The sequence below is a fragment of the Hypanus sabinus genome, chromosome 10, assembly GCF_030144855.1.
Source record: "Hypanus sabinus isolate sHypSab1 chromosome 10, sHypSab1.hap1, whole genome shotgun sequence".
NCBI classification, from domain to species: domain Eukaryota; kingdom Metazoa; phylum Chordata; class Chondrichthyes; order Myliobatiformes; family Dasyatidae; genus Hypanus; species Hypanus sabinus.
Genome location: NC_082715.1, coordinates 94,180,331 through 94,192,562, shown reverse-complemented (window position 1 = coordinate 94,192,562; position 12,232 = coordinate 94,180,331). Strand labels below are relative to the sequence as shown.

The following is a 12,232-nucleotide window of genomic DNA, read 5'->3' as shown; positions in this document are numbered from 1 at the left end:
GTCTCCATCTCCTCCTGTTCACCCCTGCCCATCACCTGTGTCAACTTCCTTTCCCATACCGTTGATCTCAAAGGATTCACCCTTGATCCTATCTTGTTTCTCATTGGCACAATGTCTTGTATTAGCATTATATGAAAGCAGAGCATCAACTTCCTCATTTTGTTGACATCATAGCAATGTATCTCACCATCCCCTCTCTCAATTCTACTTCTGGATCTGAATTGACTGATCAGTTATCCAGGATCCAGTACTGGATGCAAAACAAAAGTTCTCAAATAATGCAGATACCCCAAACTACTTCCTTCAACCCGAGATATAATTTCTACTTCTGAGCTGCTTGCTTCAATGTTCCCCCTAGCAACTGGTATCTTATCAGACTCCAAGAAAAACTTCTGACCACATACAGTTAATATCGCTAAGGACACAGGAACCCAAACTCATTGAGGTCTTGTTTCTTCTGTTATCTCCAGTACATTCTTGGTTGAGCAGTCCAAAACCTCAATGTCTTTTTTATATATTGCACCATCTCATTCAACTTTTAACCATGGCTCTTAATTAAGTAGTGCATCGAGTTTAAGGCTGTCTTTGTGAATCCCTTAATTGCTTTAGTTCTGAAATTTCCTCAAGAAATCTCTGCCTTTCCTTCCTTTTTTGCAACACTCTTTACACCTCTACACTCTGCATTTTGAAGATTTTTTTGTATGACACAGTTTTTGTTAGCTATTCTTGTGGGGCACCATTTTAAAGGCACTTTTTTAAAAATTAATTTTTGTGGTTTTGTTTGACCTTAAAAGGCAATGCAAGTTCTCAAATTACTTTTTTCTTCAAAATAGTCATTCTGTGTGAAGTAGCAAGTGTTCCATGATTGCTAAGATTATCAACAGCTGAAATTCAGTACTGCCAAATTGGTAATGTCTGCATTAATGGTAAAAAAAAATTAAGTTTTAGTAAGATATATGTTATTGGTATGAAGTCAATTTAGTGAGAAATATTGAGGAATAATCTATTATTTTCATTCCAGATACTCCATTGGTTTGTACCCATATAACTGAATTAAGGGCAGTAACATTGGTTATATAATAATGTACGAAATATACACAATAAATGCAGAACTCTTCTCTGATGTTAACAATGCACTCCAACAGAAGAGTCTATCTTTATCCCAAGCTAACACTTCCACTACATGCTAAATCAAGCTTCACTGGACTAAGTGGTTTTGTAATGTACACCTACCACAGGATTACATTGAATCATTCTCATATTTTCACACCTTGGATTTGATGAAACAGAAATCCATTAGAAAACTGGGTATTTTTAGTGTAAAGTGTAGCAGTTGGAGAATTGGGATCAACCCCTGGAAGCAAAATGTCATGTTCCCTTTCATTCTTGGTGATTAGTATATGGTAGAACTGAAAAGGAAGGAACGTAACTTAAAAAGGGATTGAACTGCTCTGCCTTCAAAACCTTTAGATCAACCACAATGCATACTTTTGCTCATTGAGGTAAAATGAATTCACTCACCGACAAAATACACACAATGAAAATAAAAATGTAATTGCTTTAGTCAGGTTTCTTGCACCTACGATGAACAGATTAATAAGGACCTTATCATTCAGAAAGACAGTGCTATGCTTAAGAAGCTAAACAATGCAGGGAACAATCATGATTGCAGAAAAGAGAGCAGATGGAGAACTGATTTTAAATTATATTGGAGATATTTCATTAGGAGCATGGGGCACATTTTTTTTTTACTTGCACTGTTCCTGAATTGCTTAAAGATCTTAATATAGCTCTTTAGGTTGTTTAATCCAAATCAACCAACGTTGAGCAAACCTAGTAACATTTCTTGTGACTGTCACTAGATGACGTAAGATAAAATGCCTGAATTTCCAAAACAAAACATTTTATTTTTTAACAACTAATCCATGGAACAATATTTAATTTGGTTGTAGTTAAATACATGAATGCCAGAAGCTGAGGATACTAGGGTAGATTTTTGCTGAAGGATCTGTTTCATTCTCTACCACCACAAAACGTTTGACAGAGAAGGAATACTTTTAGAAGAGACACTAAAGCACTACTGCTAACAATGTCCAATTAATTCTGAAAGTGCTGCTTTGAAATACTGTGAAATGCTTAATTTTGGGTGTTTTAAGTTGAAGTTCCCTTCAGAACATATATGTTTTAAAAATCAGTTTTGCTTATATGTGTTGTTCAAATTTTGTTTTACAATGGACTAGAAGTTTTATGAATCTGTTAGTGAAATCTCAGTTATGGATTTTAAACTTGCCTTTGTTTTCTTTTCCTCCAGGAATCGTACACTCTTTTGAGATTTTCTCTGCTCATAGTTTCAATTTGTTTCTCTCAATTACCACAGGTTTAGCCCATATGAGTGGTATAATCCCCACCCTTGCAATCCCGACTCAGATGTGGTGGAAAACAATTTTACCTTGCTAAATAGTTTCTGGTTTGGAGTTGGAGCTCTCATGCAGCAAGGTATACGCTTCAGCCTGCACCTCTCTTTGGGCACATGTCCCACTCTTTGCTGGGGGTAACTGCTCTCAGGCACTTGGCTTGCATGGGTGCCTCTTTGCATGTATCCTATCTAAGCACACACATTTTCATTGTTAAAAGCATCTACTGATCTACATCAGAAATGAGCTGTGCAGTTTGGCGCTCATCATTATCTACACACTGCATGTGACTCCATGACATGTGTGCCTGATGTACAGGTAAGTATCCCATCACATTAACACACATTCCTCAGTACAACAGGGTACATGATAAGAGGGAACCCTTCTTCGCCTGCTGACCCCCCAGAAAACTGTGGGATAAAGTGTTGGACATGACGTTACCTTGGGTACATGACAGTCAGCCCCAACCAGGCTCTGTCTAAGCATCCTTAAAAGGCACCTCCTCTGGTTTGTGGCTAAGATAAGAACTTTGTGGTAATTGCGTGACTCTTACAGCAGATAGTTCCGTCTTACCCTGGCGTGTTGTGTGCCTGCAAATGCAACATTGCTTGACTGCAGCCCCCACCTTTAAGGAGTTAAGAGCAGTCCAAGTGGGCGAGTAGTCCCTGAGTGGGTATGATTTATGAATTTATGTATCGGACTGCATGCCTCTCAGGGCCTATTTGTCATCATGAACAAGGTATACCTCTCTTCTTTTCTTAGAGTTTTATAAAGTTAAGACTGGATTTGGAGTTGGCTGTCATGTCCAAGCTATTGTAGTTTAGGAGTCAGGTGGTAAGATGGGTTGTGATTGTAAGATGGAACAAAAAGAGCTTCCTTGTCTCTTAAACTTTGTTATTAAACCAAATTACTCAAAGGCTTGAAGAAGAAGTTGTAAATTTATCTAAAGAATCCATCTTTCTCACATTCCATATTACCCAATTCTAATTAAAATGCACTTCCAATGTTTCCATCCTGGTTAATGTAAGCAATCTTATATTTGCATGATATCTGTTAAACGAACATAGCATGCAATAAAATGCATGATTGAGCATCAATTGTGCAATTTCTTCTTTTAATAATTAGCCCAAGTATGAGATGGAGAGAAATATTTCTTGATGATCATTTTAGTGAAAGTCCTAATTTGTATTCTCACCAAAAATTTATTGAAAATGTCAGCTGGAGACATGTGATCTGCCCCTACCCCATTAGTTGCTAAATACCTCTTTGGCATGTATTCACTAATAGAAATTTGGATTCACTTGCATTTTCATTGCTTTGAAGGCATTTAGCCTATACCAGTATTGGTTTAGGGATTCAAATGATTTTCAAGTAATGACATGCAACCACTACAGTTTTGTGCTAAGTAGATCAATTGAGCCCATTTTACATTCATGTCTACATTCTGAATTTAAAACCCAGCAAGGTGTCACCATGCTTTGTAAGATGTTTTTAAACCTCAGAGAGGAAACAGAAGAAGACAAAAATCTGGAAATGGTACCAAGGAATATAAATCATTAGTTATCTGAATGACTGGAAAAACTGGGCGTGTTCCCTTGAGAACAGAAATAAGAACATAAGAAATAGTAGCATCTGGCCTGTCAAACCTGCTCCACAATTCAATAAGATTCTGGCTAATCTGGATGTGGTCTCAGTTCCACCTGTCTGCCTTTTCCCCATAAACTTTAATTCCCTTGCTACCTAACTGTGTCTTAAATATATTAAATAAGGTAGCCATGACTGCTTCCTGGGCAGAGAATTTTACAGATTTATTACCCACTAGGAAAATCAGTTTCTTCTTATCTTCATCCTAAATCTATTCCCTTGAATCTTGAGGTTATTTCCTTTAGTCTAGTCTCACCTTCCACTGGAAACAACATTCTTGCCCCTATCTTATCTATCCCTGTTTTATGCTTTTTTTTAATAAGATCCCCTCTCATTCTTAGGAATTGTAGTGAGCGTAGTCCCAGATGACACAATCTCCCCTCATAGGTTAACTCCCATCATCTCCAGAATGAACCTGGTGAACCTTCTCTGCACCACCCCCAAAAGCAGTATGCCTTTCCCAAGGTAAAGAGACCAGAACTCCATGCAGCACTCCAGGTTCAGCCTCACCAGTACCCTGTACGGTTGCAGCATAAACTCACTGCAAACAGTTTATGAGAAATTTAAGATAGAAGTGAGGAATGATCAAAGGGCTTGATTGGAACCAAAATGAAGAAACCACTTCCAAAGGCAAAATGCCCAGTTCCCAATGGAGACAAATTTAATCTAATTGGCAACTGAGCCAAAAGCTGCATGAGGAAGACTTAACATGGCACGTTTTAAGTTCTGGAATGTACATGCTGAAATGATGATGGAATGAGATTCAAAGTTAATTTTCAAAAGTAAATGTAATAAGATGTAAGGCATTGTGCAAAAGGAAGGCGATTAGCACTGTTTGGATAGCTTCCTCAAAGCCATCTGGGCCATGTAGCATTGAAAGGCATTCTTCTCCATAGAATCCTTCTGAGATTCTATAAAATGCCGAGATTTAAAGACTACCCTACTTACAGACTTTTTCCTTCCATTAGATATGGTTTTCTAATCCAATTAACTAAGTGTATTTGCAGATCCCCAATATATACTTGCAAAGATATGGTTCTTCATCATTGGCAAACTCATATAGCCCCAGTTAAACATGTTATTACAAAACTGATTGAGAGAAAAATGATCACAAGTATGAATTTATTTAAGGACTAAGATTTGCTTATCCTCATTATTTAGTATAATGCTGACCTATGACTGTTATAAAATCACGAACAGTCAACTCCATCCAGTATTGAATAAATGGAATATACTTTAAGCTACTTAACTATTAGAAACACTATACTCAGGGGTTCAATAAAATATTAATAAAATTCAGGTGCATCTGTAATAAGGAAAATTGAAAATTTGAACAAGTCCACCATTCAATGTCATTTTAGACAGTTTCTAAATACAGTGCACTGATACCTTTGTCTATATCGCCATTCAATTATCCCCAATAAAAAACAGTCATGAGGATTAACAAGTAATATTTTTCGGCAGATATTCTATTGGTGAGACACAATGAACACACCAAATTTCAATTGATTGGCTTGATGAAAATGATTAGAATAAAAATACATTTTGAAACGTATTTTCCAAGCCACTGAGTACTGAAGAATCTGTGACTCAGGCGATCATTTATGATTAAAATTACCATATATGGCTCTACCTAACTATTGCCAACATTGTTGTCTTTCAGTCCTTATAATTTATACTGATGAGTTGGAAACACATTTCTCTTGTTTAGATCTACAGAAAGCATAATAAAGTTAATAGAATAACAATAGTATCTACTTGAGAGTTGTTCTCTCCAGAGATGGGATAGTGCTAACCTTATCCTATGAAATAAATCTGAGCAGGCTGTGCAATTGTCAGAGGGTGAACACTTTAAGAATATTAACCATAATTCCATAGGTTTCAAGATAGTTATTACAAAGGTATGAGGTTAGTCCACCGGTTGTTTTCTGAACTGGGGGGAAAACGTAATTCAATAGTTAAGAAAGTGCTCGGCAAAACTAAATTGGGGCTAATGCTTGTGGATAAAGTGACAGCTGACAAGCATAAGTTTTTCAAATGAGAATAAGAGTTCAGGTCTGGCATATTCCAGTGAGGGTAAAAGGCAAAGATGGCAAAATTATAGAAACTTGGATGACAAAGTATACTGAAGTTTTGATTCAGAGAAAAAGGGGTAAAGAAAATGCTACTATAGGCAACTGTGAACAACTGACAATCTTGAGGAGATATAGAGTGTGTAGAAAAGAACTTAAAAAAGTAATCAGGGGGACATAAAAAAAGAGGCATGAAATATCGTTGGCAGTTAAGACTAAGGAGAATCACAAGAAAAGCTATATCAGGAGTAAGAGAATAGCAGTGGGGCTCCCATTGGGCCAAAGGGATTATTGAGCTGTGCAGCTAGTTAATGTGGCTGAAGTCCCAAGGAGAGGAACATGGACAATAGTGAGATCAGAAGAGATAATATGGATAATCTGGAGTTTGTCATTGTTAAGCAGGTGGTGTTAAATGTTATAGGATACATAAGCACTAATACAACTCCAGCTGAACTCTATCTCAAATTGTTATAGGAAGCAAGGGGGAAGATGGTTGATCATAAAAGGACTTGGCCCAAAATGTTGGCTGTTTATTTCCCTAGATTGATGCTTCCTGACTTGCTGAGTTCCTCTAGCATTTTGTGTTACTCAAGATTTCCAGCATCTGCAGGGTGTTGTGTTTTGGGTAGTTTGGGTTTGGTTTCAACCAAAGAAGGCTGTTGGGTGAGTGTATAGAGATATATAAAATTATAAAAGACATAAATAATGTAGATATTAAAGAATATCTTTTACCACAAAAGTGCTATCAAGAACAAGAGGGCACAGTTTTCAGATAAGTGAAGGAGCTTGAAGGAGGATTTGAGGAGAAAGATTATTTTACACAGAGAGTGAGTGATACCTGGCAGGTGTTGACAGAGGAGGTTTTGGAGTCAGATACAATCACTGTGACTTACTTAAATGTGCAAGTCATGAAAAGTTGCATTGCTAATGTGGTAAATTAAGATTAGTTAAGATGGGCAAAAGGTTTGGCATGGATATGCTGAGCTTCGGAGCCCCTTTCTGTGCTATACAAATTCTATAAATTTATCTTTGGCTAAATAGTTACTATTTAAATGGATGACAATATGTTTTCATCATGAACTCAAAATAAATCTGACAGGAATTTGTTAGACCAGGGTTTGAAAACACTTCCTCTTGGTAAACTTTTAAAAGCGATCTTGAGGAATGATGAACTTTATCAACCTCAACCACTTTCTTGGTTTGCAAATTCCAAAACTTAAAATTATCACCAATATAGTGTAAATTAGCAGTAAATATTCAATTTATTTTTGTGTAAACAGAGCCAAGCATTGGACTGTACCCTCCAAAGGTAAATCTGACCCTTTGTTCAAAGCTAAAATCTTTATAATGGGAAAAAAAAGGTTCAGTTGGTTTCCTTGAAGAATTTGATTTACTCAGATGCAGTTATTTGCAAATATTTTGATTAAAAGTAAGGAAGTATCTATTCTACCAATGCAAGTCTGAAACATCACATCAAATGATAGATTTGCAATTAATGCTCCTTACAGATATGGAAACAATATAATTGAACCCCTGACTATATTGCACAAAACAAATTGCAGCACTGATTGATCTGATACCATGATGATTTTCATTAAGCACTCTATGTATTTTTGTCTGGTGTTTCAGACCACAAGTGGAGACACTTGTGCCACCCTGTGCTCTTTAACTCCATCACTTTTGTTCCCCCCCTTCCCCCCCCAACCACCATCACCCCCACTCCCCAACCACTCTTGTCAGGTTCCGAACTAATGCCCAAAGCCCTTTCCACCAGGATCGTGGGTGGCATTTGGTGGTTCTTCACACTGATCATCATTTCATCGTATACTGCAAACTTAGCTGCTTTTCTCACGGTAGAGCGCATGGAATCTCCTATTGATTCAGCAGATGACTTGGCAAAACAAACCAAGATAGAGTATGGAGCAGTTGCAGATGGAGCCACTGTGACTTTCTTTAAGGTATGTTCTTGCTGCATGCACCATTTCTTTTTCACATTTGTTCATACCACTAAAGGAAAAATAAGAGCGATTCAAGTTAGAGGACATGTCTCTGTGGCATGTTCATTAAAGCACGAATTATATTGTCAGTACGACATTGATAAATAACATTTAGTAAGCACTGGTTAATGAGTCAGCTTCTGACTTCAATTATAGGAATAAAGACTTAGGATTCTATGCATTCAGTCATTGCTATGGCTATGTGAAGTGACACAGTTTCATTAAGTTATTTTTAATCACTTGGTAATTTATACCTTACTTATTTAATGAAACACGAAGAAAGAAAATACAGTGGCACTTTCCAGTGCTTAAATTCTATTTTAGAGCGATCATTTCTAAATTTGCCTTATAATCTGAAATAGTAAATAGAAAGTGCATTGTTCGTCGACAGGAAAATTGGTTGGGCATCAAAGATTGCAGGGAGCTGTAGCTTAGTAATGTTAATTCTGTGACCTGCAGGCCTGTTGCATGTGGATCCTTGCTACCAAAGGGTTTGCCAAGGAAGAGAAACTGCTTCTTTGTGCCACCATCTGACACCTTTTTTGCTGTGCATTTGTATAGTGACAATAATTACCAATTTACCAATATTGAAAATGTGGCAAAGTGGGAAACCGGAGAGTAGGTTTTTCTCTCTATCAGTTTTGGACAGTTGTATCCCTGCTACATTGTCTGAAGTCTGAGCCTACTAGTGAGAGGATTAAAGCTTAGTGATACATGGAAATAAGTGACAGGTATAAAACATGCCCCTGGGAAGTTTAGAATAACATTGGGCAAATGACTAATCATTTGGTCTGAAGAAAGTGTAGGTGCTATTTTCTGTAGCGGGTGGGGATGAGGAAAATTTTGCAATGCAGTGGCCTTTTTTTTTGGTCAGCATGTCAGTCCCAGAAAGTTATTTCTGTTCTTTATGAAAATAACTCCAATTTTTCTTTAGACTCCACTGCATCACCAATAAATATTGGTTGTATTCCACTCAAGTTAGTTATAGTAGACCATTGACTAGCCTATTTATATGAAAGAACATGGACTTGCATATTAGTAGCCTTTCCATATGGAATAGGCAGATACAGAGAAGTTGATTTCTGTCTGCACCAAGAGCCGGATGGAGCACCATCAAAAGACTTGAATTTATGTTGGTGTACTTCATGTCCGCAGAACATTACAAAGTACTTTTAAGCCATTGAATTCATTTTGAAGTTGGCAATATTAAGATGTTGAATTGTTGTGGCCTGAAGAAGTCTTCAGCAAGAGTATTTAATGTTGCCTGATTCAGTCAATTGGTGACTGTACATATCAGAGCTAACCTATGTCTTCATAATCTGAATTTTGAAGTTATAAGGGATATAAGTGGCATTTTAATGGAGATAAACAGATAAAGACAGAAAGATAGGAAGTCCTTGTACATCAGTCACTTGAGGTAAATACTATATAGATGCAGCAAGCACCTAATAAGGCAAGGTCTACTTTGGCTTTCATTGTAAGAGGTTTTGCATTCAGGAGGAAGCAAACCTTACTGCACCCACACAGGACTTTGACGAGATTGCACTTTATTTTGGGCATTTTCAGTCTCTTTACCTATGAAGGATAAGCCTATCATTGAGGGCATGCAGTAGAATTTCACCAAACTGATTCCTTGGATGATAAGACTACTGTCTGAACAGAGATCAGGTCAAATAAGTTTATTTTTATGAGTCTAGAAAATTGAGAAAGAATCTAATTGGAAAATATTGAACTCTGACTGGGCTAGATAAATTGGATGCAGAGGAGATGTTTTCACAGGGCTGAGGGTCAAGAATAAGGGTATAAGTGTATAAGTTGGGAAATATATTTAAGGAGGTAGATAGATTTGTAGATGAAAAAGACATCCAGAAGCTATTGGAAGGAAACAGGAACATGGCTTTGAAATAGACATTCAGCCTTGTTTAAATTGAATAGTGAAGCGTGATCTAAAGGCTGGATACTCTAGCCCCTTAGCTTCTGCTGTATGTTTCATGTGAGCCTCATATCAGTGCTGCACCTAGCGAAGAGGAGGGAGTGGAATCAGTCGGGCTTTAGTAGCATCCTCTAAGTGATGTGTAGAAGTTGTATTTTGTATCACTTCCTCTGCAACATCTATCTCCAGAACTATGAGCTGGCAAGCATAATCCTCGCTGATTTGATTAGGAAAAAAAATGTCACATGAAGAATAGGTCAAATGAGTTATTTTTGATATCTGTCTTTAAGATTGCCCTTTAATAGGTTCCAGAAATTGTTGAGAGACAATTAGTCCACCAGATCTGATTAAGGAGCGTAATATAAAGAAACCCTTTGGAGGCGGTGATCATAATATAATAGAATTCACCCTGCAATTTGAGAAGGAAAAGCTAAATTCAGGTGTATCAGTATTGCAGGTGGAGTAAAGGGAATTACAGAGGCATGAAAGAAGAGCTGGCCAAAGTTGATTAGAAGAGGACACCAGCAGGGATGATGGTAGATCAGTAATTGCTGGAGTTTCTGGGAGCAGTTTGGAAGGTGCAGGAGTGGACATTGGACCACTGGTGATGTAGTAATGGAGGACAAAGAAACTTAAGTATTTTGTATCAGTCTTTACTGTGGAAGACATAAGCAGTATTCCAGAAATTCAAGAGTGTCAAGGGCCAGAAGTGAGTGTAGTTGCAGTTATTTAGGAGAAGGTGCTTTGGAAGCTGAAAGGTCTGAGGTACGTACGTCACCTGGACCAGATGGACTACTCTCCAGGGTTCTGAAAGAAGTGGCTGAAGAGATAATGGATGCATCAGTAATGATTTCAAGAATCACTAGATTCTGGAAATTTGCAAATGTCGCTTCACTCTTTAAGGATGGAGGGAGGCAGAAGAAGATAAACGATAGGCTAGTTAGACTGACAACAGTGATTGGGAAGCTGTTGGAGTTCATTATTAAGGATGAGTTTTTGGGGTATTTGGAGGTGCATGATAAAGTAGGCCAAAGTCAGTATAGTATCCTCAACAGAAATCTTGCCTGACAAATCTGTTAGAATTCTTTGAGGAAATTACAGGCAGGTTTGATAAAGGAGAGTCAGTGGCTGTTTTCTAACTTGGATTTTCAGAAAGCATTTGACATGCTGTTCATGAAACTGCTTAAAAAGGTAAGAGCTGCTAATATTACAGGAAAGATGTAAGTAAGGATAAAAGTTTGGCTGAATTACATGAAGCAAACTGTAGAAATAGCAGGGTGCTCTGACAGAAATATTTCAAATGTCATTAGAAATGGGGATGTTGCCAGAGGATTGGTGTATTGCTCATGTGGTTCCATTGTTTAAAAAGGGTTCTAAGAGTAAACTTCGCAATTATAGGCCTGTCAGTTTGATGTCAGAGGTGGGTAAGTTAATGGAAAGTATTATCAGAGATGATATATATAATTATCTGGATAGACAGGGTCTGATTAGGAACAGTCAACATGGATTTGTGCGTGGAAGGTCATGTTTGACAAATCTTATTGAATTTTTGAAGAGGTTACAAGGAAAGTTGACGAGGGTAAAGCAGTGGATGTTGTCCATATGGACTTCAGTAAGGCCTTTGACAAAGTTCCGCCTAGAAGGTTAGTTAGGAAGGTTCAATCGTTAGGTATTAATATTGAAGTAGTAAAATGGATTCAACAGTGGCTGGATGGGAGATGCCAGAGAGTAGTGGTGGATAACTGTTTGTCAGGTTGGAGGCCGGTGACTAGTGGTGTGCCTCAGGGATCTGTACTGGGTCCAATGTTGTTTGTCATATACATTAATGATCTGGATGATGGGGCGGTAAATTGGATTAGTAAGTTTGCAGATGATACTAAGGTAGGTGTTTTGGATAATGAAGTAGGTTTTCAAAGTTTACAGAGAGATTTAGGCCAGTTAGAAGAGTGGGCTGAGCGATGGCAGATGGAGTTTTATGCTGCTAAGTGTGAGGTGCTACATTTTGGTAGGAATAATCCAACTAGGACATACATGGTAAATGGTGGGGCATTGAAGAATGCAGTAGAACAGCGTGATCTAGGAATAATGGTGCATAGTTCCCTGAAGGTGGAATCTCATGTGGATAGGGTGGTGAAGAAAGCTTTTGGTATGCTGGCCTTTATAAATCAGAGC

The 12,232-nt window shown here is 37.7% G+C and overlaps 1 protein-coding gene across 2 annotated transcripts in view; it reads left to right on the top strand.

The window, feature by feature from the left end:
* LOC132400859 (glutamate receptor ionotropic, kainate 2-like) overlaps nt 1-12,232 on the top strand; it is a 626,396-nt gene that overhangs the window by 521,827 nt on the left and 92,337 nt on the right. For both annotated transcript variants that reach the window (XM_059982332.1, XM_059982331.1), the window contains 2 exons: nt 2,378-2,496; nt 7,871-8,088. In XM_059982332.1, coding sequence (XP_059838315.1) covers nt 2,378-2,496; nt 7,871-8,088 — 337 coding nt within the window. The remainder of the gene's footprint in view (nt 1-2,377; nt 2,497-7,870; nt 8,089-12,232) is intronic.